Source organism: Lissotriton vulgaris, chromosome 7 (genome assembly GCF_964263255.1).
Source record: "Lissotriton vulgaris chromosome 7, aLisVul1.2, whole genome shotgun sequence".
In the NCBI taxonomy this organism is placed as follows: Eukaryota; Metazoa; Chordata; class Amphibia; order Caudata; family Salamandridae; genus Lissotriton; species Lissotriton vulgaris.
Window position 1 is genome coordinate 774,585,101 of NC_141695.1, and position 24,588 is coordinate 774,609,688.

At 43.7% G+C, this 24,588-nt stretch overlaps 1 protein-coding gene across 1 annotated transcript in view; it reads left to right on the forward strand.

Moving 5' to 3' along the window:
- The window catches only part of FAAP100 (FA core complex associated protein 100), a 347,891-nt gene that overhangs the window by 110,502 nt on the left and 212,801 nt on the right, over positions 1–24,588 (forward strand). Inside the window, exon 3 of the mRNA XM_086931007.1 lies at positions 5,982–6,100. Coding sequence (XP_086787133.1) covers positions 5,982–6,100 — 119 coding nt within the window. The remainder of the gene's footprint in view (positions 1–5,981; positions 6,101–24,588) is intronic.

Consider the following 24,588-nt stretch of genomic DNA (forward strand, 5'->3'; position numbering starts at 1 on the left):
CTGATCGCAGTCTTCGTCACCTCCTTGGGTCAGAGGGAGATGCAGGAAATCCTGCCGGTACGCGTAGGTTCCGTCTAACTGACGGCAGGGGACAGAGCTTGCAATGCGCCAACCGGCGCGTGAGGTGGGGGAGGGGTCCCTATTCGGGCGCCAAAATGACGTAAATAATTAATTTACTCTCTTAATTTCTATGCAGGTAAGTACTTAATCAATAACAACTCAATCGGAATGAAAAAAGACAGAGTCCGTGGTGTTAGAGTTTCTAAGGGTTTTATTCCTCATAAAGGAATGGTCGTGACCAGGATATCATGTTCTGACCACCACAGGGGTGTCAGAAAGGATAGAGCAAACTTTATTGACATTACATAGCTTATATACTTGATTTATACCATAGGAAGTAGTGTAGTAGGCGTAACAGCTAAGAGAAGACAAGATAACAGTATGCACGTGGTACTAGTACGTAATCAAGAGGCGTGAACTAGGCGTGAACTGGAGGTGTGTGCTAGAAACGTCACTGATAGGTGACGCAAGTGGGTGGCACCAAGGGGTGGTGCTAACAGAATTGTTGCAATGTCAGCAGAAATCGGAAGCTTGGATGCGCGCGCAGCTGCATGACGTGTAATTGGAAGGGGTGCAGGGGACTTGACATTTACACTGACGGAAAGAGACAGAAGTCTGGCATGTCAGATCAACTTGTACTTTTATCGTATCTGATATCTGATGTTTAGGAACCATACTATCTGGGCGGAAAGGTCTCTAGGGCAGAAGCTATTCTATGCTAACTGTGGATGCGTGTATAAGCGCCTAAGTGTCTGCATGAGAAGCGTGGGGGCACGGGGCCTTCCATGGGAGCATGGTAACAGAGCTATGAATTACTTGCACTGAGACAGGTCGGCCCTTTGGCTCTGCAGCTGGAGAGGATGTTTACTGGAGCTAGTAGGCAGGAATGCATTCTCGAGGAGCGGAACAGATAACTCGAAGGTTATAGTCAGTCTTGGCAGAAAGCAGGCTGAGCTGAGCGCGAGGGGCCGCGCTGGAAGTAAGTCAGAGTTCACGGGTACAGAGGTAGCCTGGGCAGAGGCTGTCAGAGTCAGGAGCCAAAAGAGGCTCGATGGCAGGGATTCAGGGCCTACTCTGCCAGAGCAGGAAAACATGTAAAGTGTACTACAAAAAGACGGTGGCATAGCATACTTAAGAACGGACTATATAATCCATTCAGGGTGGATCTGAAAGAGGACAAGTTAACGTTGGACGCAAATGTATTTGCGTCTTCATAGCTGGCACGGGAGGGAAGTTACATGCACTTTAAGCTGATACATGGAGTCGGTGGGGTACGCGCTAGGGAACATAACATGACCAAAAATTTATATTTCCTCAAGTGAATCAGAGCACTTTACTAAGCACGTTTATTCTTATTTTCCATGTAACCCGAGACCGGCGCTCAAGACGGATGCGAGAGCGATTACATCTCCCAGAAGTCCACGGGAGGGAGGAAAACCAGGCGTGGACCAGAGGAAGGAGAGGAGTTCTCCAGCGCGTCGAGACACCGAACCACCACAACCCTACTATAGAAGTGTGACGCGGCGAAGGCGATTGTTAAAGTCAATAAAGCCGGTGTTACAACAACGCAAAGCTTTTGTGTTTTCGTCAATCCCGCCACAGGGATGCAAGCTAAATGTCTTTTTCTCTTCCTTCTAAATATTATTTAACATAGCACCAAGCCGAACCAGCAATTCCCATTTCAGCCATCCAATGCAGTAGAATAGAATGAGACACAGTATCAAAGGCTGCAGACAGATCGAGCAAAATTAAGGCTGCACTTTACCTTCATGCAAAGCAAATTTAATTAGTCCATCACCTCAAGAAGGGCGGTTTCAATTATGTGCTACGGGCAAAAGCCCTATTGAGTACGGTGAAGCAGATTGCTCACCTTCAAATAGTTGGAAAGCTTAATATTAACAAACTTTTCCAACATTTTTGTAAGTAGAACTTTTTTTAAGAAACTACCATTGTTCAAGTAAACAAACCAGGCAATACTAAGCCGTTCAGGGGGGCCACTCATGGGTTCCTGAACGCATCGGGATACTAGCTCTGTGCCTATTTTCAAGAAACTCCTGCTTGCCCTTCATGGCTCATCTGGGACTCGTGGTACCAATCTGTATGTGCTGTTCAATTTTGTCCTATCACTTATACTATTAGGTATTGATTGCAGAGCTTCAGCCGTGAACATTATCATTTACCTGTACATGCGTTACCTCCCGTCCCCCCATATGAATTCACCCCATGCATTTCCACTCTAATCAATTTGCCCACCTTCCTGTGCATGACCTTCAGGGTCTCCTCCATATCAACTTCTGTTTTTATTTGTTCAGACTTTGTGCCTGTATTGGTGCCCTCTTCCTTAGATGTTTTGGTAGAGCCTTGGCATTACAGGTCTCTCAATTGAGACAGTTCAATACGTTTTAAATTACTCAACCTTGGATTGACTTCTGGCTGGCAGTGAAATGTCTCCGTTTCCTCGTTATAACTTGCCAAACATCGGTTCATCCAAGATCAACTTTAGCTTACCCTTTCTTTTCTGTCTTTGACATAGCTTTCCCTGGGTCTAAGAAATAGTATTTTCTATTATTCTCTAAACTCCTGAGTTTTGCAGGCAAACGTAGCATATATTTTCAAACTTGGTGTCCTATGGTTTCATTTGACTGCTGAAAATGCAACTCACTGTTGTTGTAAAACCAATGTAAAATCAGGAAATGGAGTCACCCTGCTGTCTTCCACTACAGATGGGCCATTATGTCTTTCTAATTGGAGGATGTGGTTCCTGTAGTTAGTCGACATGCAACTATCAGGTGTAGAGGTACTCTACTTCTTTTGGAGGTGGGGAGGGGTTGGGGAGTTAGTTGCCAGTACTTTAAGATGAAAAGAACTTTGGAAGGCCTTTGGGGTCACCACTCGCAGGAGCCAGTCGTCCAAGAACAGCTACATAATAAGGCCTTCTACATTTTCAAATATTCCCACAATTCTGACATTGTTCCTCTGGGATTGGTCTTCGGAGTCCTCTGCGCTGTTTTCCAGTGTACTCATTCTGGTCTGAAATGCCGTTATTTTTTCTTGCATCTGTTGCACTGCTGGGTGTGTACTTGGCAGCACTGAACCTACCTCTGTTCCCTTTCCAGACAGCTTTTGTTTGTCTGCCCTCAGGAGGCAGAAATCTGTTGCCAGTGTATCAATCATGCTTTCCATGGCTTCACAGGATGCCGCTATTGCCTCCAATATTGCATCAACTTGTATACTCTGGCTGGGTCCATGGTGGTACCAATGTTCTCACCATTGTCTGACTGTGTGTCGGCAGCCCCTGACGACTTTGCTCCTCCAGGTCACCCAGTCAGTTGTTCTGCACCCCCGTTTCTGCCCATTTTTATTCAAGTCGTATTGCCAATCAATGGCCTGTGCAAATCGATTCTGACACCACTGGGAAGCAGGTTGGTCGGCCCCTCAATAATTATGAGTCAGCCATACTTTATCAGGCCAACATCCCACCACTTATAGTTACAAATGGGGGTGGGGTCGCACACTACTCACACACCGGCGGTGTCGCCCCTAAGGCCTCTGGTCAATGTAGTAACGTGTTCGCGATGCATCATCTTTCGATCTTCTGCTATCCTCGCTGTCTTTGCCATCCCTGGACACCTGTTTCGGGGTATCACCCCTCGTCAGCAGGGATAGGCCGTGTTCTGGGGTTGCCGATGGCTGCCAATATCTGCCAGGTATAGTACCACTCTGGCGCGTAGGTGCGGGATCCCAGGCTCGTCAGCCCGCGGCTCAAGGGAGCTTAAAGTTACAAATGGGGGTGGGGTTGCACACTACTCACACACCGGCGGTGTCGCCCCTAAAGACTCTGGTCAATGTAGTAACGTGTTCGCGATGCATCATCTTTCGATCTTCTGCTATCCTCGCTTCGAGAATTCGAAAGAAGATGCATCGCAGAGAACGGTACTACAATTACCATGGTCCTTAGGGGCGATCCCGCTGGTGTATTAGCAGTGTGCGACCCCATTCTGGTGAATGTTTATGCTCCTTGGAGTTTGGGCTGACGAGCTCGGGACCCCGCACCTGCGCGCCTTTGTGTGGTACTATACCTGGTAATATTTGGCAGCACACAGCAATCTGAGAAGATAAGAAGATAGCCTAATCCCTGCTGATGAGGGGTAAATACCCCGAAACACGTGTACAAGGATGGCGAAGATCTGAAGATACGTGAGAATTCGTAAGAAGATGCATCGCAGAGAACGGTACTACAATTACCATGGTCCTTAGGGGCGATCCCGCTGGTGTATTAGCAGTGTGCGACCCCATTCTGGTGAATGTTTATGCTCCTTGGAGTTTGGGCTGACGAGCTCGGGACCCCGCACCTGCGCGCCTTTGTGTGGTACTATACCTGGTAATATTTGGCAGCACACAGCAACCCCAGAAGATAAGAAGATAGCCTAATCCCTGCTGATGAGGGGTAAATACCCCGAAACACGTGTACAGGGATGGCGAAGATTTGAAGATACGCGAGAATTCGAAAGAAGATGCATCGCAGAGAACGATACTACAATTACCATGGTCCTTAGGGGCGATCCCGCTGGTGTATTAGCAGTGTGCGACCCCATTCTGGTGAATGTTTATGCTCCTTGGAGTTTGGGCTGACGAGCTCGGGACCCCACACCTGCGCGCCTTTGTGTGGTACTATACCTGGTAATATTTGGCAGCACACAGCAACCCCAGAAGATAAGAAGATAGCCTAATCCCTGCTGATGAGGGGTAAATACCCCGAAACACGTGTACAGGGTTGACGAAGATTTGAAGATACGCGAGAATTCGAAAGAAGATGCATCGCAGAGAACAGTACTACAATTACCATGGTCCTTAGGGGCGATCCCGCTGGTGTATTAGCAGTGTGCGACCCCATTCTGGTGAATGTTTATCCCACCACTTTTGTCACCTCCCATCTGACACAGTTCAATAACTTATGGGCCTGATCTCCACACCTATCCCCCAGTGCACTCATAGCACTAATCCCGGGCAGCCCCCTGCCATGCCATCATCAAATGGGTAATATGTGGGTGGGGTGGTGGGAAAGACTCCTTCGAAGAGTCATTATGTCCCCCGGAGACAGTTGTCGCCTGCTTTTCTCTGCTTATTCAGTATCCATGGGTCCACTTTCCTGTTTTGCTGAAATCTTGTTGCCACTTATTATATCAAGGACAAATCACCTGTTATGCAGCCTGTCCCGCAGCTCACAGCTGCTTACTAATGTCTACTTAAATATACATGGCAATGAATCGTGCATAGCCGCCCTTGGTTCTGCCAGTAGAGCAGGGTCTTATCTCTGTTCCACCTCTTGTAGCGTGGGCCCTTGCAGCTTTCCTCAGCCACCTCCCGCTTGAGAAATGAGGCACTGCCCACTCGAGTCCTCCCACTCTAGTACCGCCTCAGTCTCTGCTGGTTATGCCAGTCACCCTTGTGGCAAACGCTCAGTGCGAGTCACCTTTTCAGCCCTTCAGTGGTACACACATTCTGACATCCATCCACGCTGTGTGGGGTTGCAAAGGTCCAAACTCAAACCTTGTAGCCCTTTACTCAAATGTCAAAAACTGAGGTAGGGGACATAGAGTGTTAAGGAACTTTAAAGCATGTCATTGTAAAAATGCATGTTCAATTAAGTTTACATAAGCTTTTGTCGTATTGAATTTCTATTTCTGTCTTGAAGAACACATTATATGTCTATTTGTTTCACAATATATGTTCAGATGAAGTATGCATATTTTGTTTGTATAACTTTGGATGACTGTGCATAGTTTAAAAGTGAAACTAATAGTCACATTTTTCGCAAAGCTATGTAGGTAACCTTAACTAACTACTCCACCCTAACATTCATAAGCTGGGATGCCAGATTTTCACCTCTGGTGAATAATCATGATTATTTTTCTTACTAGGCTATCTATCAATTTCCTGGTAAGATTTGGAACATAGAGCTGGTTTCGCAGCAAGGACTCCTATATGTTTTGTGTGCTGGAAAAGGAATCTACTGTGTATCCACGGAGTTACGAGAAAGGTGAGAAATATGTCTGTGATACAAGGGGTTGAAACAAGAGCCGTGAGAATGTATGTCACATAAAATAGCTCCATGGGCTAGGCACCCACCAATGTGATCCTTAGGTAACTTTTAGGTCAAATATATGAATATCGGCACAAACATACCTATATTTTATCCTTCTTAACTAATAACAGAAACAAGCAGTGATAGTAACTACGTTTAGTGTAGGCACACTGACAGTGCCGTTTGTATTTCATACTATGAAAATGTTTATTGCAATAATAAGTATCATTAGTTAATTTCACCTCGAGTCAGGAGCGCAACTTTCCACTGTAATGCAAATCAATTAAATATTTTCAGTATATTTAGGGCAACCTGTAACGGGTATTGTCTAGAAAACATGATGAGAAAATCTATGTGTAAGGTGAATGTTATGCGAATACCCAAGTAGGCAAACTTATAGTCTACAGACTGGAGCCGAAAGCATGTCGACACTAACTTCCTTCAACAATTTAAGATGAGATAGTGGACCACAGGTCCACATGTCGACTACTTAAAGATCTATCCCTATCATACAGAAGTCTGCTCACCCTTGCTCTTATTTGAGGGGAAAGTTGGTACAGTTCCAGAGATTCATCTCTGGAATGTTGCCTTTCTGTAAAATGTGAGCGACATCGCCTTAAGGACACAGATTTTGTATGTATACATGTATTGAAAAATTGAACATAGCTTGGTAAGAGGAGTGATCCACAATTGTGTATATAGTAAGGGCATTAATCAAAGGTAATATATTCCATGGAGGTAGCAAATAATGCCCCTTCTATATGTTTGAGCGCATAGATCCTAGAGCCGTCAAGCCATCTGCTTTGTCGATAACCCCCATCCCTCCTTCACTTCATTCTGAACACAGAGGTGGATGGATTCAAAAGTACATTTTTAAAACAATCAACTTGAGGGCAACATAATATTTTTAGACTAATTTCCAGTATTGTAACATCCGAATTGTAATACATACAGCGAAGAGGTAGTATAGTCTCTGTCTGTGCATGCAGCGTCACTTTATGGTTTGATTATGTTCTGCGGTATGCTACAGGCCCTGTGTTGTCCTTCTATTAGTGGCCAAATTGGGTGAACTAATGCATTGTTCGGTTTCATATACAATGAGCCTTGGGTATATTTATAGCACCCAATGTTGGGGGAAGTAGACTGTTCTAGCCAAAAAGCGATGTGTCCTACGGTCACATACAGTGGTTCTAATCGAATCCCTTATCTGGTGATGTGTCGGATTTTATATTTACTCTATGTCATGTTTCATTAATTGTAAACTGTTATATATAATCTTCTTTCTAGGTCTGGCATTACTCAAGACCCTTTGATTTTAGTAAAAGTATCAATATGACACCCTTACTTACATGGGGCTTTTCAGCCAGCCCGTTTAATCTAGTAGCCTGTTGTGCCACTCACATTTTCTTCTGGCCATTAAGCATGCAGCATGGGGCAAATGGTCAGCCCACTTCAGCCTTTGGCAGGGAGTGACAGCATTCTTCTCTTTCTTAAGGAGTACATCAGCACCCAAAAGTAATTCCTTTCATTGCAATGGACTACTATAGAATGTGCACTTTCTGAGACCAAAAAAATATTTTGGTTCTTTCCCAATTTTCTTTTTTTTTTTTTTTAAATAAGGCCCGGCAGCCCCTACAACAATGTTTCATGTAAAACCGTGGCAAAATAAAACAAGCACTGACAAAGTCAAAAGGTTGGTAGCCTGTGCCAGACTGCTTGGCTTTTCCAGTGTATGTCGCATAATGTGTTACATTTTGACCTGTAGGTGATAGTAATATAGCTTTTTACGTAGTGTCAGTTCAGCCTCTCTTTTAACGCCATGTTAGACTCTTCTGAAGTATAGGATCCATTCACTTTCTTTTCCCTGCAAGATCAATTGATGGCCACTATTAAATGTATTTTTTCTGTATGTGGTCAATGCCATTAAAAGAGAAGACTTTTATATTCATATTATTGCTTGAAGTGCTCAGAGAAGGGTTTTGAAAGAACCAATTTCTTGATAGTACGGAAGCGTTCCTGTATGTGTATTTTTAGTAGTAGTATCTTTTTACAAATATAAGATCCTTTGCACAGACATATCATGAAATAGTTGATGTACTGGCTATTGCAGTTTATACGTATGTCATCCTTTTTTATTCACTTGGTTGTTTTTCTTTAATCTATACATTCCGAAGAACAAAGTATGTACTTGGGGTTTTACATCCTTTTGATTTCAATTGTGGTGTTTTTGAAAAAGCATCTGATAATATTGGTTTATCAGGTATGTGGGGCCAATGTTTACAAATTACTTTTTATATGTAATGATGTCCCTCAGAGTAAAAAAGGGCAATTAATCTCATCTGCTTGGAATGTCTCTCCTTGTTTTTTCCGGTAATGTTGATCTTTGTTTTTTTGAATTGTGTTTGTGATTTCAATGTAACTTTAGCTATCATATTCTCTTTAAAAAAAAATCTTTATTTTCAATTTTCAATGCAGAACAGCAATACACAACCGCGGGCAGGTCAATATATAATACAGAACAAATACCCATTTCTCATACATACACAATCGCCTCTCTTTCCCACACTTCCCTCCTTGTGGTTTTCCAACACTCTCTGACCCCAACAGCAGCCAATCATTGAAAGAATGAATGCAGTCCCACTATGCAGGAGTACCGGCATCTGAGTCCTTAGCTGAGCTCCTCTCCCAGATGAAGCCAGCAGTTTGTACAGTATTCCCGCCTACTCAAAATAGTCCTCCATCTTGCTCATCCTTTCTGACCTCCAGCATCCGACGTTCCTCATCCAGAGCCCACTTCCCCACATCCCTACTCCACTGGTCGTACATGGGCCCCCTGGGAAACATCCATCTAACAACAATTCTTCTAGTGGCCAATACAAGACCCCGACATATATATATAGAGGTCCCAGACCAAGCACAAAATCAATTATTGAATATCACAATATTTAGTTGAATTGATCCAAAACAAATGAGGGTGCTCAGTGTTTTTTATTTTCACTGCACCGTTATAACCATTCAATGATCATTGAATGGTTATAACGGTGCAGTGAAAATAAAAAACACTGAGCACCCTCATTTGTTTTGGATCAATTCAACTAAATATTGTGATATTCAATAATTGATTTTGTGCTTGGTCTGGGACCCCTCTATATATATATCGACTATTTACCCAGGTCCCACTGACTACATGGGTCCAACCCAATTATCTATAACAATACAAGACCCAGCAGAGCGAATTTATAATGAACATTTCTCCAACTAGGGCTGGGTATGAGGTGTAGTGACAGTAACTGACCATGTTATCTATATGTAGATCAGTCACCTGCCAGAGTCGCTTGCGGTCTTATCCCAGTATGGCGCCAACTCCGTGCCCCCCCTAAGGCACTTTTAGGAAGTACGCCTTCAGCACTGCACACTTAGGGCAGGTGGCTGACCTTAGTTCTGTGTATCTCTTAGGCGATATGTCGGCGTGATGTAGAAGATAGAATTGTGGTAGTTTAAAACGTGCATTACATTGCGCATGCCTTCGCCGATTCCCCATCCGTCAAATGTTCCCGAGGTCACTGTCCCAACCCTGCCTGGCCACCATTGAGGTTTCTGGCCTATCCAGCTGCAACGCTCCATATAAGCGAGAGACAATCCTCGGGCGGGGGGAGAAGGGGGGACCCATGTCCAGCAGCACCACTAGTGTGTGTGACGATAGAGGGCATGTGGAAAGCCAGTCCAAATTTCAAGGGCCATCTGGGTAATTTTAGCAAATTGTAAAAACTGATCAAGGCCCACCCAAAAATGCCTCTTGTGCTTCCGTGAACGTAATGCACCTATGCCCAGGGAACAGGTACCCAAATATCACGCATCCCCCCATCTATCCAAGCTGACAGTGACATAACACATTTGATATGCAAGAAGGGCTTCAACCTCCTAAGCAGCACTTTTGTATTGATGGGGGCATGTGCAGTACAGACCTAATTGGTAGTTCCCATGTCTGCGCTGCTTGTCTGAACTACATATGGGTAGCACTTATCTAAATGGACCCCCTCCATAAGACTGGTAGGAGAATTATCTGCACCCCTTGTGCCAGCCAATAACCACTTCTCCCCCATTGGGACCATCCATACACCACTGAGTAGCGTGCTGTAGCTGTGCCGGTATATAGTACAATTTCATGTCCGGTAAGCCTTACCCTCCCTCCTCCATGTCCAGCTTGAGTACCCTGAGTCCCACTCTGCTACTCTTTACAGCCCAGATGAGTGCAATCAAGAGACTGTCCAGTCTTTTAAAAGTCAAGCAGCCTATATAACACTGTGTGTTCTGCAGGACATAGGGTTGGGGTCTCCAAACTTTTCTGTAGTGAGATTCTGGTCAGTCAAAATCATTGTAAGTGGAAGGTCAAGCCACTTGTGCAGTGTAACCAGACTTCCCCACACCCCAGCTTCATTGACTTTAAGCCTAATGTCCATAGAGCCAGATACTACGGTTTGAATAAAATACTTTGACTAGGGGCATAATAACAGTGCTGCCATGTGTGTCAGTGAGGATGTGGTCTTTTGGGATGTATAAACATGAGTGTGTATGAATAGGATATATGTGTATGGGTGAATGAGAGCTTGTGTGTATGTACTTGTGGCAGAGGACATACATTTCACCATATGTGACACTGTTACCTGTATAACTCAAACTTACAACCCTTTTTTTGTGAGAGAAATATAAAGTGCAGAAAAATGTTCTGCAAAAATGTTGCTATATGGAACGTTTTTCTGCACTTTAAATTTCTCCCACTTATAAAAATGGCTTTATTTTACAGTTATATTTATAATGCACCTTGTCTCCTGCCACTGGGAGCAAGATTGTTTTGGTGTGTAAATGCAACACTTTGAAATGGGAGAAAATTATACTGAAGAGTTCACTTTGTTTATATGGATTCCATAAAACTCATCATTTACATTTTCTCCCATTTCAAAGTGTGGCATCTACAAACAGTAGGCATCTTGCACCCAGTGACCTGTAGATAAGGTGTCATATTTATAACGGAAAACACAGTCATTAACTGGGAGGATTTTAAAGTGAAGAAACATGCTTCATGAATTACTAAGTTAATTGTAAGTTAAGAGAAACTTTCACTCAGTGTTTCATAGAAATATTTTTCTTCACTTTAAATTTCTCCCATTTAAAAAAAAAGACTATTTGTCAGTTATTTTTATGGCACAGTGTCTACTGGCCTCTGTGAGTAAGAGTCCTGCTATTTGTAAATGGGAAACTTTGAAATGGGATAACATTTAAATAAAGAGTTAACTTAATCATTAAGATAACTCTTCATTTTAATTTTCTCCCATTTAAAAGCATCATTTTTTCACCCTATATTGAGCTGCAAACTTAAGACTTAAATACTTCAGTGCTTCAGTTCTTCATCTCTGTGCCATGGGCCATAAATATGACTCCAACACTGTTCATTATTAGGCCCAGCTATATGCATCCTGACAAAATACTGTGAAATAAACACAGCCTTCCTTGAACTTTAAAAGGAAAATGTGACTCTTTGCTTATTTATAATGAACTCAAGGCTATAAGCTACTCTGAAGGTGTCTGTGAGCTACCAATAGATAATGATCGACTCGTTGAAGACAACTAACGTAGAGGCTATCCGGGCAGGAACACTATCTTGGCTACCGCTACCCTATGGCAACCGACAATTGTAATTTGTTCCAAAAGGCCACTGAGGCTTCTAGGCCCGCCAGGACTCTAGCCATGTTATACTCCTACTGTTTCTCAATCTTATGTGTCACCTGCATACCCAGATGCCGGAAACTATCTAACTCTCACCTCAAACCCAGGACGGGAGGAGATCTGCAATACTTCTGGTACGCCTGGTGATGGGAAATATTAGGGATTTGGCCATAAGCACCCTTGGACCCGACAACCTTCTAAACATATGCAGCATGAACCTGCATTGATCTTCATGCACCAACAGCCCGACTACACCCTACAGTCTGTTAGCCAGGATTTTAGAAAGGATTTTCACATCCACATTAATGATGGAGAGCAGGCAGTATGAGCCTATCTTTCCAGTGTCCTGATCTGGTTTAGGAAGCATAACTATAAGGGCCTCCCTCATGGTGATAACCCCTGCTTCATTGTAGACTTCTAGCAGCTCCTCAGCTAACACAACTGCATAACTAACGTAGAATTATGTTGGGAACCCATCAGGACCCGGAGCTTTGTTTCTCGGCATGTCCCATATAAACTCCTGTATCTCCTTCCTAGTCATTGCCAGGTCAAGGGCATCTCTTTGCAAAACCTCCAGCAAGTCCATGCCTGTCAGGAACTCCTTCGCCTCAATGACGGCACAGTCATCTTGTCTCTGGTAAGCCTCACCAACTATTTTTGGAGTTCCCTTTTAATCACAACTTGTGACAATACTAGCCTCTCATCTTCAGTCCTTAGAGACATGATCAAATTGATCAGCCTTTTTCTATGAAAGAGCCATACCAGAAGGCAGCCAGGTCTGTCCCCCTCTCTATGCAGTAATTACCTTTAATCATTCAGCGTGAATTTGTGTAACCTATCCAGTGTCTTCCTCACTGTCCACTTAGCCTCCACTATCTTACCCTGCAACTAGGGATCCTTCTGTCCCCCCTCCCCCCCCTGAAGGTGCGTCAGTGTATCTTCCTAAGCCCTTAGCAGCTGATGTTTGATTCCATACACCCTAGATAGGCACTTCCATTGTAGGACAACCTTAAAGGTGTCCCTTTCATTATCCCTAGTGACAGTGGACCCCCAATTGCCTTCAAAGAAACTATCTAGGACACCCGGTATATCTTTCTAAACTGCACCGTCTCGCGGTGCTTCTGGGTTTAGACGCCATGAGGGGATATGCGTGGCATCCTGGCGCCACACGTATGCCAGAAATACCGGAACATGGTCTGACAAAAACCGCCCAGGTGTTCCACTGCAGCCACCTGCTTGCCCAGTTCCAGTACCTCAAGGATCCTGTCCACCCTACTGTATATGCTATATAGCTCTTAGTGGTATGGGAACTCCAGTCCAGGCAGATGTAGCGCTCTCCATGCGTCAAAACAGTCTACTCGTGCCATTGCCACCGCTCTTTACTGTGCAATTTTGAGACCTCCTGCCCCCATCCCTAGTTTATAACTTGTTTCTTGCACTCACTTATTCCGCTGTGGGACATGATTATCTAGCGCACGATGTACTGGAGTTGCCTGCACAGGGGTGGCGGGGGTGCAACTTTGTACAACGCCTGCTCACCTCTAAATGTTTTACCATTGTTTTTCTTTCTACATGGTTTAATATTTAATTTTGTAAAATAGTTGTGGACCACCTGAGTTGGCCTCACAGGCCTCCAGGGGTCCTCAGACCACAGGTTAAGAACCACTGTTGTAGACCAACCTCTCAGTCCGCTTCACCATAGAGAATAACAAATTGTTTTTATAAATATCTCCCACGAAATTAACCGTTTCGTCGCGGAAAAAAATGACGGGTGCGCAGTTTGACCGGCCGTCGCCCGTCCTCCGCACACGCCCACCGTGATGTCGGACAGCCAGCGGCCATCCGGTGCATGGAAATGGTTAGAAACCTTACTTTGCACATGTTGCCTTAGGAGGATCCCATTTCCCACCAAGGAGTAATTTTGGTGTAATATAGTTGTAATAAACGGAACGCCACTTGTGACACTCATGCTGAATAGAACTGAGCAAGAATGACATATGGGCCCAATATCGTGCCGCTAGGCATGAGCTAATTGTTCTTGAGAGCTTGTCTAGGGTGATAGGAGCCTTCAGCATTTCTCTGAGCTCTGCAGTTCTATTCTGTCAGCGATGTGTGGCATAGGTATAGCAAACAATCCATAAATAACAAAGTGGGAGTGTAGATTTATCCCCCTCTGCATGCAGTTTGGCAGAATATTCCAGATAGTCGAGATATGTCTCCCTTTCTAACAATGTGCCACAATGCTGTCTGCAAAATTGTGTGGTGTCTGAAAGAGAGTGATCCAGCTCAATTGTTTTATCCGGGGGCTTTCAGTATCTTCTCTTTATGTGCTTCTGTATTGTCTTAATAAGCATTCCTCTCAATAGTACTGTAAAGGCCACAACAGTCTCCTCTTCATAACCGTGGGCAGTGGTTTTACATATCTTGGTTTTAAAGACAGTATCTTGTAGGACTGAGGGTTACAATCTCCAAGATGGGAGATAGGTCAGTAATCTACCCCATGTGAGGGTAACCTGTAATGGACAGTGATCAGAGCGACACATTCTCAAGTATTCAATGTTAGAAGTCTTCCCAACCAAATGCACTGATTTGAAGTACATGTCTAGCCTTGACTATAGTTCATATTATGGGGAGGAGGAGGGAAGAGAACATTCTGTGATAGATGGGAGTCCCTTTAGGTGTCCCTGGGATTCCGCATTATGATCCGTACCTTAAATTAAGTTGCCAACTTAAATCTAAATCACCGTAAAATATAACGGGTATATGCCAGCCTAGAGGAAGTTTAATTGGAAGTTCCCTTAAGAAGACTTTTGGATCGATAGAGATCATTGGAGTCTGTTCTCCATCCCGTTTATCCTCAATGTAAACATATGTGCCCCACGGGTCGATCAGTTTTTGGTGCTTTGGAAGGGTGCTCCTCATCTCACCCAGATAGGGGTGCTCCTCATCTCACCCAGATAGGGGTTCTCCTAGCATATGCAGGGTACTTGGTGTAAAACACTTGGCTTCTTCAGCGCTTTTCAGCTTCCTAATTCTTCCCTCTGTAGGAGTGTAGCTTGAAAGAATGCTTTACTGGCCACCCTGTGCCTGATGTAAGCATGCATCTTGTAGTACCACGACAGGCTTGAAATACCTCTTGCATAAGGAACGAAAACAAGGTTCCCTGTGCAGGCATTTCATTTCTTCTAGCAGTTTGTGTATTTCAGCCAGTGCATGCTCTGAAATAGCTGCAGAATCTTGATACACACCCTGAACACGTCTGTGCCCCAGTCATCACAGCCACTATAGCACACAAAGGCAGTGATATGGCCTCATTTAAACCATGCAGAAACTTTAATACCTAATTTTGAATTCCAAACAGCCTCAGCCGACATTTCCCAGAAACAAGAGGGGAAACAGCACATAAAAAGGAATAATAAAATCTTTAACAATTACAATAAAAGACTTAAATAGCGAGGTTCAATTTAGAAAGTGGGAGAGGTCAGTCAACAAATGAGCAGGCATCCGACATCTGCAACTTATAATGCATAGCAACAAACCATATATAATGTGATTGGCTCTGTCTCACTCTCTGCTGAGTGTGTAGTATACTACTCCTCCATAGGAGACACTAAGGGCCAGATGTATCAAGATACACTTTTGCGATTCTCAAATAGCGATTTTTAAGGAATCGCTATTTGAGAATTGCAAAATGGTATGTATGTAGAAATTCGCTATTTTTTTGCGATTTCTTAAAATTCCTTAATTGCGATTAGCAAATTGCTAATCGCAATTAAGGAATAATTTCCCATTCATTTCTATGGGCCAGGAGGCCCATAGGAATGAATGTGAAATTATTCTCAATTTGCGATTCGCAATTTGCTAATCGCAAATTGAGAATAATTTCAAGGGTGCAAGGGTGTCCAAAGGACACCCTGTTGCACCCCTGAAATAAGCATGGGTGCACATGTGGTGCACATACATGCCCCGAGGGCATGTATGTGCATCACACGGCACTTTGAAAAATGCAAAAATTGTCATTTTTCAAGAAATTCGTAAATTACCACCAATTTGAAAGGCCAGATGTATCAAGATACACTTTTGCGATTCTCAAATAGCGATTTTTAAGGAATCGCTATTTGAGAATTGCAAAATGGTATGTATGTTGAAATTCGCTATTTTTTAGCGATTTCTTAAAATTCCTTAATTGCGATTAGCAAATTGCTAATCGCAATTAAGGAATAATTTCCCATTCATTTCTATGGGCCAGGAGGTCCATAGGAATTAATGTGAAATGATTCTCAATTTGTGATTCGCAATTTGCAAATCGCAAATTGAGAATAATTTCAAGGGTGCAAGGGTGTCCAAAGAACACCCTGTTGCACCCCTGAAATAAGCATGGGTGCACATGTGGTGCACATACATGCCCTAAGGAGAGCGATCACAGAAGAGCATTGTCTTCACTTACGCTGGCTTCATCATCGTGCTCTGTTCTGATTTAACGGTGACTATCTGGTACATCTACACTCACTATGCGCTGGTATACTCTTCCAGGCTCTGGTGCTCTCAACTTGCTCCCTGCCGGAGACAAGGCACGCCGTATTTTTCAAATCCTACTCCGCTAATCACTGAGACATGTGATGGCACTAACTGACGTCGCCAGAGCTAGAGAACAAAAGACGCCGAAGAAAAACTACAGCTTGCGGCCAGAGGCACCCCCCATTTTAAATCACTCATCAAACATCTGTAATATTCCTATTTAAATACATCATGATTTAAAATATTAATGTAGCTCTAAAACACTTGAATCGCAATCAAATGGCGTAGTGCTCAAACAATATTTGAAGGTAAACAGTATTCTATCCGTGCCTTATATTTCAATACCGTACGACATAACTGAAATTTTGAGCAACGTATTAGTTCACTCGGATAACAGGAGGGAGGGCAGGGGTAAAGAAGGCACAACAGGCTGAATGTAAGTTAAGCATGTCGTGCCTGCAGAAAGAGAAACACAATAAAGAAAATCGTGCTTAAAGACTATATAACAGGTACCGTGTAACAACCGAAATAAAAGGGCCAGTCGCCATGGGAGGTTCAAAATTAAGATGAGGCTGCACTAAGGAGGGACTAAAAAGCCTATTTATGAATCAGATGCCAGCATTTAGGGAGGACATGACATAAGTCAATGGCAAATATGGGCAGAGAGTGGGCTGGGCGTCTATTCCCTACTCCACCACAGCAAGTCTTGCAGAGCAGTGCGTGCGCGCTGACTCTAGGCTCGACCTGAAAAATAGCAAGGAAATCTTTTGGTGACCAGGGTCAAACAGATTTAGTAAAACTGAGACATATGCCATTCATCTTATGCTAAGATGTGAAAAGCCATAAATAAAATCTGGTGCTTTTACAGGAATCAAATTGTTTGGTGAGGTATCAATTAACAGTGGCCCTGTGTTCTCCATCAATAAGTCCCTTCAAATAGAGACACACTTGGATGCGATGTTTCAGGAGATAAAAGCATAAAAACATCGACCAGACTGAACTTCTCTATAGAGTCTGCCTTTCACTGGTATCACGACAACCACTGATCCAAGCCGCACCAAAGTGCACACACAACTTTGTGGCCATTTGTCACTGACGACCACCTTTTCCAAGTTGATAAGTTGATCAGGTTTTACCCAACTTCTACATCTCTTTATGAGTCCTTACTCTTCATCATTGAACTAAACACTAAACAAACCTTCAAAGGTAACCTTCTATATCGGCCTCCCGGATTCAGGAGCCATTTTATCTCCAACATCGACAGCCTCTTAGAATCCAGTCTACAAAATGATGAATTCACCATCCTCGGAGATTTTAATTTCTATCTCGAGGATAAAGCCAACAGGGAGACAGAAGCACTACTAGAGACCCTGGAAGCAGTAGGTCTCTCCCAAAAAATTCAGACCTCCACTCATGAGGCTAGCCATACCTTAGATGGTTTCTTTTCTTCTATTAATAACCTCGCGCCTATGGAAACGCTGGCTCTAACGTGGTCTGACCACGCATTGATCAAATTCGCATTTCCTCTTACCCCCCTGGGAGCGTCCAAGGTACCAAAGACCGCCACTACTACCAAAAGAAAATGGGATCTCATGGACAAGCAATCCCTTTGCTCCCTGCTAGAAAAGTCCTGTCCCTCATTCCTAGGGTCCCCCGAAGATTCAGCCTCAGAATACTCTAAATGGCTTAACGACGCATTTAACACCACCGTTCCTATAAAGAAAATTTCAGGAAATAGACAAAACCACACAGCTCCCTGGTTTTCTGAAGATCTTTGGAAAGGAAAAACAGTGCTGCCGGCAATTAGAAAGAAGCTGGCACTCAAAGTATTGCCCCATCCTGAAATCTGCTTACAAAACAGCACTATCGCATTACAAAGATTATCTAATAGCTAACATAAAGGATTTCTATACCAGACAAATCAAGGAAGCAAAAAACTCTTCTAAGGAACTCTTTCGAGTGGTGAACATACTCAGTTCGATAAAAGGCCCAGCAATTAAATGCGACCAAGAGCTTTGCGATAATATTGCAACAGCCTTTAAATCTAAAGTGTTGAACATTTTCAATAACTTTCAGAACTCTACCCCCTACCATCGACAGATTCCTCTTGTAGTGAGCATATTACCAACATTCTGCTTGCCTTTTCTCCCGTCTCTGTTGAGACCGTAGCCAGATACATCCAAGATTCCAAATCCGGATCCCCCTTCGATCCCTGCCCACCGATAATTCTTAAAGAAACCGGCGATGTGGTTAGCCCAGGCCTCACGGATATTTTCAACTCCATGTTTAAGACTGGCTGCTTTCCTTCAATCTGGAAAGATACCTCAATCTTCCCATTGCTCAAGAAACCCTCACTGGAGTCCACTGACCCTAATAACTACCTCCCTATTGCCAGGCTTCCTTTACCAGCCAAAATAATTGATAAAATTATGAACTCCCAATTGACTCAATTCATCAATGATAATAACCTGCTGGATCCATCTCAGTTCGGCTTTCGTCGGGAGCACAGCACTGAGACAGCACTGATTAAAGCTACAGAAGAGATCAGGATGGCGATGGATCGGGGGCGGCACAGCCATGCTTATACTCCTCGATCTGTCAGCCGCATTTGATACGGTTGACCATTCTCTCTTGCATGAGCGGCTCGAGAGAATAGGGATTATGGGCACAGCTTTGGCTCTGCTATCCTCTTTCCTCAAAGATAGAAGACTTATGGTTGAGCTGGAGGCCCACCACTCGGATACATACACCCTCCCTTGTGGAGTGCCTCAGGGCTCGTCCCTGAGCCCGTCAATTTTTAACGTGTATGTCTCAGAGCTGGCCCCAATAATTCAGAACTTTGGGTTCTGCCTCACGTCATATGCTGACGACTCTCAGATTGCCATAACATTACATAAAAAAGAATCATCTCCCGCCACACAATTTCAAATTTGCATGCGGACGGTCAATTGCTGGATGAACACCCACTGCCTCAAGTTAAACTCCTCTAAAACAGAGATTTTAACTTTTGGCAATGTCCAACCATGCTGGGGTAACCTCTAGTGGCCAGTGGAGATGGGTGAACCCCCTAGACCGGCGGAAAAAGTTAAGAACCTAGAGGTGTGGCTCGTTCCTAAACTCACTTTAATTCTTCACACAAATGCTATTGTCTCAGCAAGCGACTTTCTTATTAAAAAGATCAGAAAAATTCTCCCATACATTCCAGTAGATGCCAGGAAAACTGTTGTTACAGCTTTGATCCAGTCCAAACTGGACTATTGCAACGGATTACTAGGCATCGCTCAAGTGTGCAAAACTCGTCCGCCAGACTGCTTCTCAATAGCCCCAGAACTCACTTCAGTCACCGCTGAAATTCGCAAGTTGCACTGGCTTCCGGTGGAGCAACGGATTAAATTCAAGGCTCTGTCCATAGCCTATAAGGCCCTCAACAACAAAGGGCCGATCTTTTTTCAAAACCTGTTCTCCTAGTATGAACCCACCAGGAATCTTTGGTCCACGGGCTCTAAACGACTCCAGGTCCCAATAACCCGTACCGTGCAATGGGGTGGGCAGGGTTTCCATTTTTTTACCTCCAAACCTTGGAACACACTCCCTCTTGAGCTCAGAAATTCTTCCTCTCTCATCGGTTTTCGGAAAGGTTTGAAAACCTGGCTATATCGGGACTAGCCGACAGTGCAGACTTCCTCGCCCGTCCAAAGCGGGAAGACACCTACGGGTATACGTGCGCTCTACAAATTTTAATAATATAACATAACATAATTGAACATTGCCAACAGGGAGACCGTTAATGATTGTCTGGTTAACTAGGTATTCATCAATAAAACCCCCTCCCTTTATGCCCCATAAACACCTTCTGTATTGAGACTTGACTCCCATATGCTAGCCTCTGGCATTCACATTTGAGCAGTGCAAAAGTACACAAGGACCTGAGACCCCAGTAGTGATTGACAGTTACTAACTGCATAGTAACTCCTGACTTCCTCTGGACTTGGAGAAAAGGCTGAACTGCTTAAGACCTGAAATCCCTTAAAAGACTCCGGGCCTGATGTGGAATTTGGGGGATAGTTGCCACATCCCAAATGTGAAAGATATCCTGTCTGCCTTATTACCAGTGCAGAAGGTTATAATGCCCTTGTAATAAAGTGGTCCTGATAGCTGACACATTTGTGATGGAGTAACCTATCCCTCAAACTGTAAATTAGTCCCCTGTCTGTAAAAATTTAGATTTTAGAAGACCTGCCTCTGGTTTCTGCTATTCTTGAGAGACGTCTGTGCGAGTCGAAATGTTGATGAAGACTCAGAACTAAGAACCAGCATTTACAATTGATTGCCCATCTCTCAACAACCCAGGTATCGACAAAGACTTATCCATCCTCGGTTTCAGAGAGATGGTTGACTTGCATACATACCACGGCACACACTTATTCCACTGCCTCTCTATTCAGAGTCTATGAGACTTCCTCTTAGGAATACATAAAGGAGAAGGGGGTAGGAGAATAGTAATATCTGATCATGATCCTAGAGTCTGGGCAAAGCAGTGGTTGTTCTCTGAGAATGAGGGAAACAGGAGGGAAGTGGGCGGGTGGGTTAGGTGTCTGAAGTCTGGTCCAAATGAGAGTCCAGCTCTAATGCATCTATCCCTCACAAGACTATCAATGTGCACACTGGCTGGTGTACAAGCAGTCTGATGGTCATCTGCTGTAGAAGAGATTATTTCTTCCTCTTGTAATTCATCCAGAGAGATTGTGTTGTTTTTCCATACAACACCATGAGAAACGGTTTTTGCACTTTCCTTATGCGGGTTAAAGGTATTTAATTTTCTCATTAGTCGACCTCGATCAGCTACTCAGCTTGCAAGGAGTTGTCGCAGGCAGAGCACCTACATACCGTTTGATATTAATAGTGGGCAATTATTTATTTGTTGTTTTATGTCGTGTGTGCATAACCTGCAGGAATTGTTAAAAAGCTCTTATGTACCAAAAAAGGCCACGCCTATTGTAAGATTGTAAGGAGACAGGACCAAGAAGTAATTTAACAGCAAATGATACAAACAATGACACAGATCAGGAGTTTATGTAACCAGCATTGTCCTGAAGCTGCCTCTCATCCAGAGCGTCCCGAACTCAGTCTGGGTCCACCTTCTTGTGTTTAGTCAGTAAGGGAATAGCTGTCAAATACAGAGGAATTGTTGGAATAGTAGTCTTTTAATTTTGCTTTTGAAGATCTCTCAGTGGATGTTCATTTTGATGGTGGGTGGAATAGATTTCCACCTGATGAGATCACTCCTACAGAAGGACAGTTTAAAGGTTCGTTTGGGCCCCCGTGATCCCCACACAGTAACCAAGCCTGAATGGCCAAGGTATGGTTGTAATAGGGAGTTGTAGACTCTTTTCTCATGCTCTCCGGCCTACAAGTAGGGAGCAGGGGCCCTCAGCTTGGGGGCATAGCCAACGCACACCGTGGCCTAGAAGGGTCACTTCTGCAAAGCCTAGCTGGGGCCACCTAAGTGAATAGCAACCCCCAGAAGTCGGAGACTCTGCGGTATTTCAGGCTGGTCCAAATTACTCTCTTCAATTCATCCCGTGCCTCTCTCACATAAACTAGCTACTCTTCATTCCCATGCTTTCTTTACCCCGCCCCACATACTCCTGTGCTCCCCCCTTTAATGAAAGCCCCTCTTTGCCAATTTACACTTTACAAGTTCTTGCCTCACCGTCTTCTCTGCCCATTCATTTCAATCTCCTCCTGTATCACTCCCCTCAAAATATACTCTACCTTCATTACCTCTCTTTACTGCATATCCCATCCATTGCTTCAGGCTATACTCTGCCTATTTTCACTCTTTAGGAGAAGGGTATCCCTTTGTTGACAGCCTCCTCCCCTCACCTTGACCTTTATTTCCCCATTTCTTTTTTTTTATTTTTTTTAAACAGATTTTATTTGTCAAAATAGCACATATGATGCAGACCTCGGAATCCCAGAGACACCTGCCGCATGCAAGATACAAATTTTTGATTTTGACCATTTTACATAGTTAAGGACAGGAGAATATGAAAGGCAATACAAATAAAATAAAATCCTGCAAACAACCAACTACCCCACCTCCATCCCCACCCGCCAGCGCACCATCTCCATATTCCGGAACAACATATTACTATCCCAAGCTGCCAACAATCTACACCAGCGTTCAACATCCACAATACCATTGTCTACTGGGGAATCGCAGGCCACACACAATGTTTTTTGTCTTTTTTGTCATAATTTTGATGAACAGCTTTTAAAAGAAAAGAAATGCCAGATGGAAAAAACCTTTTAAATATTTATATGCAGTCACTTTGATACGAGAAATATGTTAACTAATAAACAAATCTTTGCCTATCATCACAAGCAACTCACTTTCTTTTGAGCGCTAGGCAACCACCAGTCCAAGAAACTCCTGACTCTAGAGCTTGATGTTAGGTGCCTCTCCATCACAGATCTCTTCTCTCAGCCAAGGCTTCTCTCCAACATCCGAGGTTTCTTGTCTGAACTCTCATCTGAAGATTCCATCTTTTTTTCCTATCTTTGCCAGGTGACTCCTGTCTATAAATCATCACGTTTCTGACCTTAGATTTTCCTTCTACTGATTACAGTTTTCAGGTGTGTCGGTTCACTTGAAGTGATTGAAGGTGTTGGGGCGGTCAAACACAGAAGGAAATATGCCAAATGAAAGCCAAGGGAGTAATCTTGTAACTACAAACTGTGACACCCCTAACCCTGTTGTGTAGTTCCTATTTTCCCAATAGGCCCTGCGCATTGGAATAACATAAACAGTAGTATCGACGTAGAAGTGCGGATCTTCCAGGTCTCCACTGACTATGCTAAACTTAATTGGGTTTGTTACCAACTAGCTCAGAGGTCACTGGAAACTTTCTTCTCTGAATAGGAAGTGATCAGCTTCCCTGGTACAGACAAGAAGGGATTCAGTTTTCCAACAACCGTGCAACATGACAACTTTGCTCCTCAGATAAGAGTCAATCTCTAGAGTTGTGTGAACAATAGACAGTTATTTTACTCAGTCAGTGGTTGTGCAGTTTACTTTCACAATATGTAGAGAATAGAGAGACGGGCATTTTCAATAAAGGGTAACATTTATTGAACAGTCTTTCTTCTCGTACAAGAGAAATGAATTGCCACAATTGCAAGACTTGTTATTATAAAAAGTACGTACAGTAAGATGAGTATTACGAAATAATACTGTAAAAGCATTGATATGGTTTCTTAGCCATCCAATGGTTTAAAATGAATAAAACATATATACATTCATATATACATTAGGCTAAAATGCTCAACTGGTGCTTCTGACTACGCCTACCCCAGTGTACCTGACCTAAGCCTAATACTTGGGAGGGGAGTAAGTAAGTAGCTTTAAGTTAAGTTGGTTTTGCCAAGGTTTGCTTCAAGAATTCTCTCTAAGGGTTTAGTCAACACTATACCTCTGGAATAGAATGATGGAGGTCTGGTATCTCCTTCAGGGGTTCGATATCCCAGTCACCCGCAAGGGTAGGCTGGAAACGCCGGAGCTGGATTTCTCTGCAGGAGAAAAGACAGCGTCTCTCTCAGCGCGTCGAGGAGGAGGAGGGGCAGCGTTCGCTGGCAGCTTGCATCTGCTGGGCTCTTGCAGGGGGACGGCTGTTCAGCTCCTAAGTTTACCACACCATCGTTCGCTCGTTATCAGCGATAGCAGTAGTGATAGCAGCGATGGTATCATCAGCATAACAGCAGCGTTTGCTTAAGGCAACGTTGGTAATATTTATACCTGAAAGGTGCCTTGTTTGACGTAAGTTTTTGGACATAAGACGTCAATAAAGATGTCACTAGGAAGTGATCGTCTATCAGTGCTCATTAGAGTTCTATTACTAATCAAAACATAGCAAGCAGGGCTTTCCCAGGTTGCTGAGTTTTTATCTTGTTGAAGAACTCGGAGTGTTAATCTAGGAATCTTAGATAGTAACTTCTGCTATGTCATTGCACTAATTGGCTGCAAAGGAAGTGGCAGAGGAAGCGATTCTGAAATGTGGCTCTGTTCGTGTGAGGCCAGAGACGAGTTTCTGAATATTGTATTTGATCGGTTATGCCAATATAGGGAATAAATGGATTTACAGCCGTATAGGGGCATAAGGTCACAGTATCGATCAGGGTCCTAGATTAGAACGCTACAC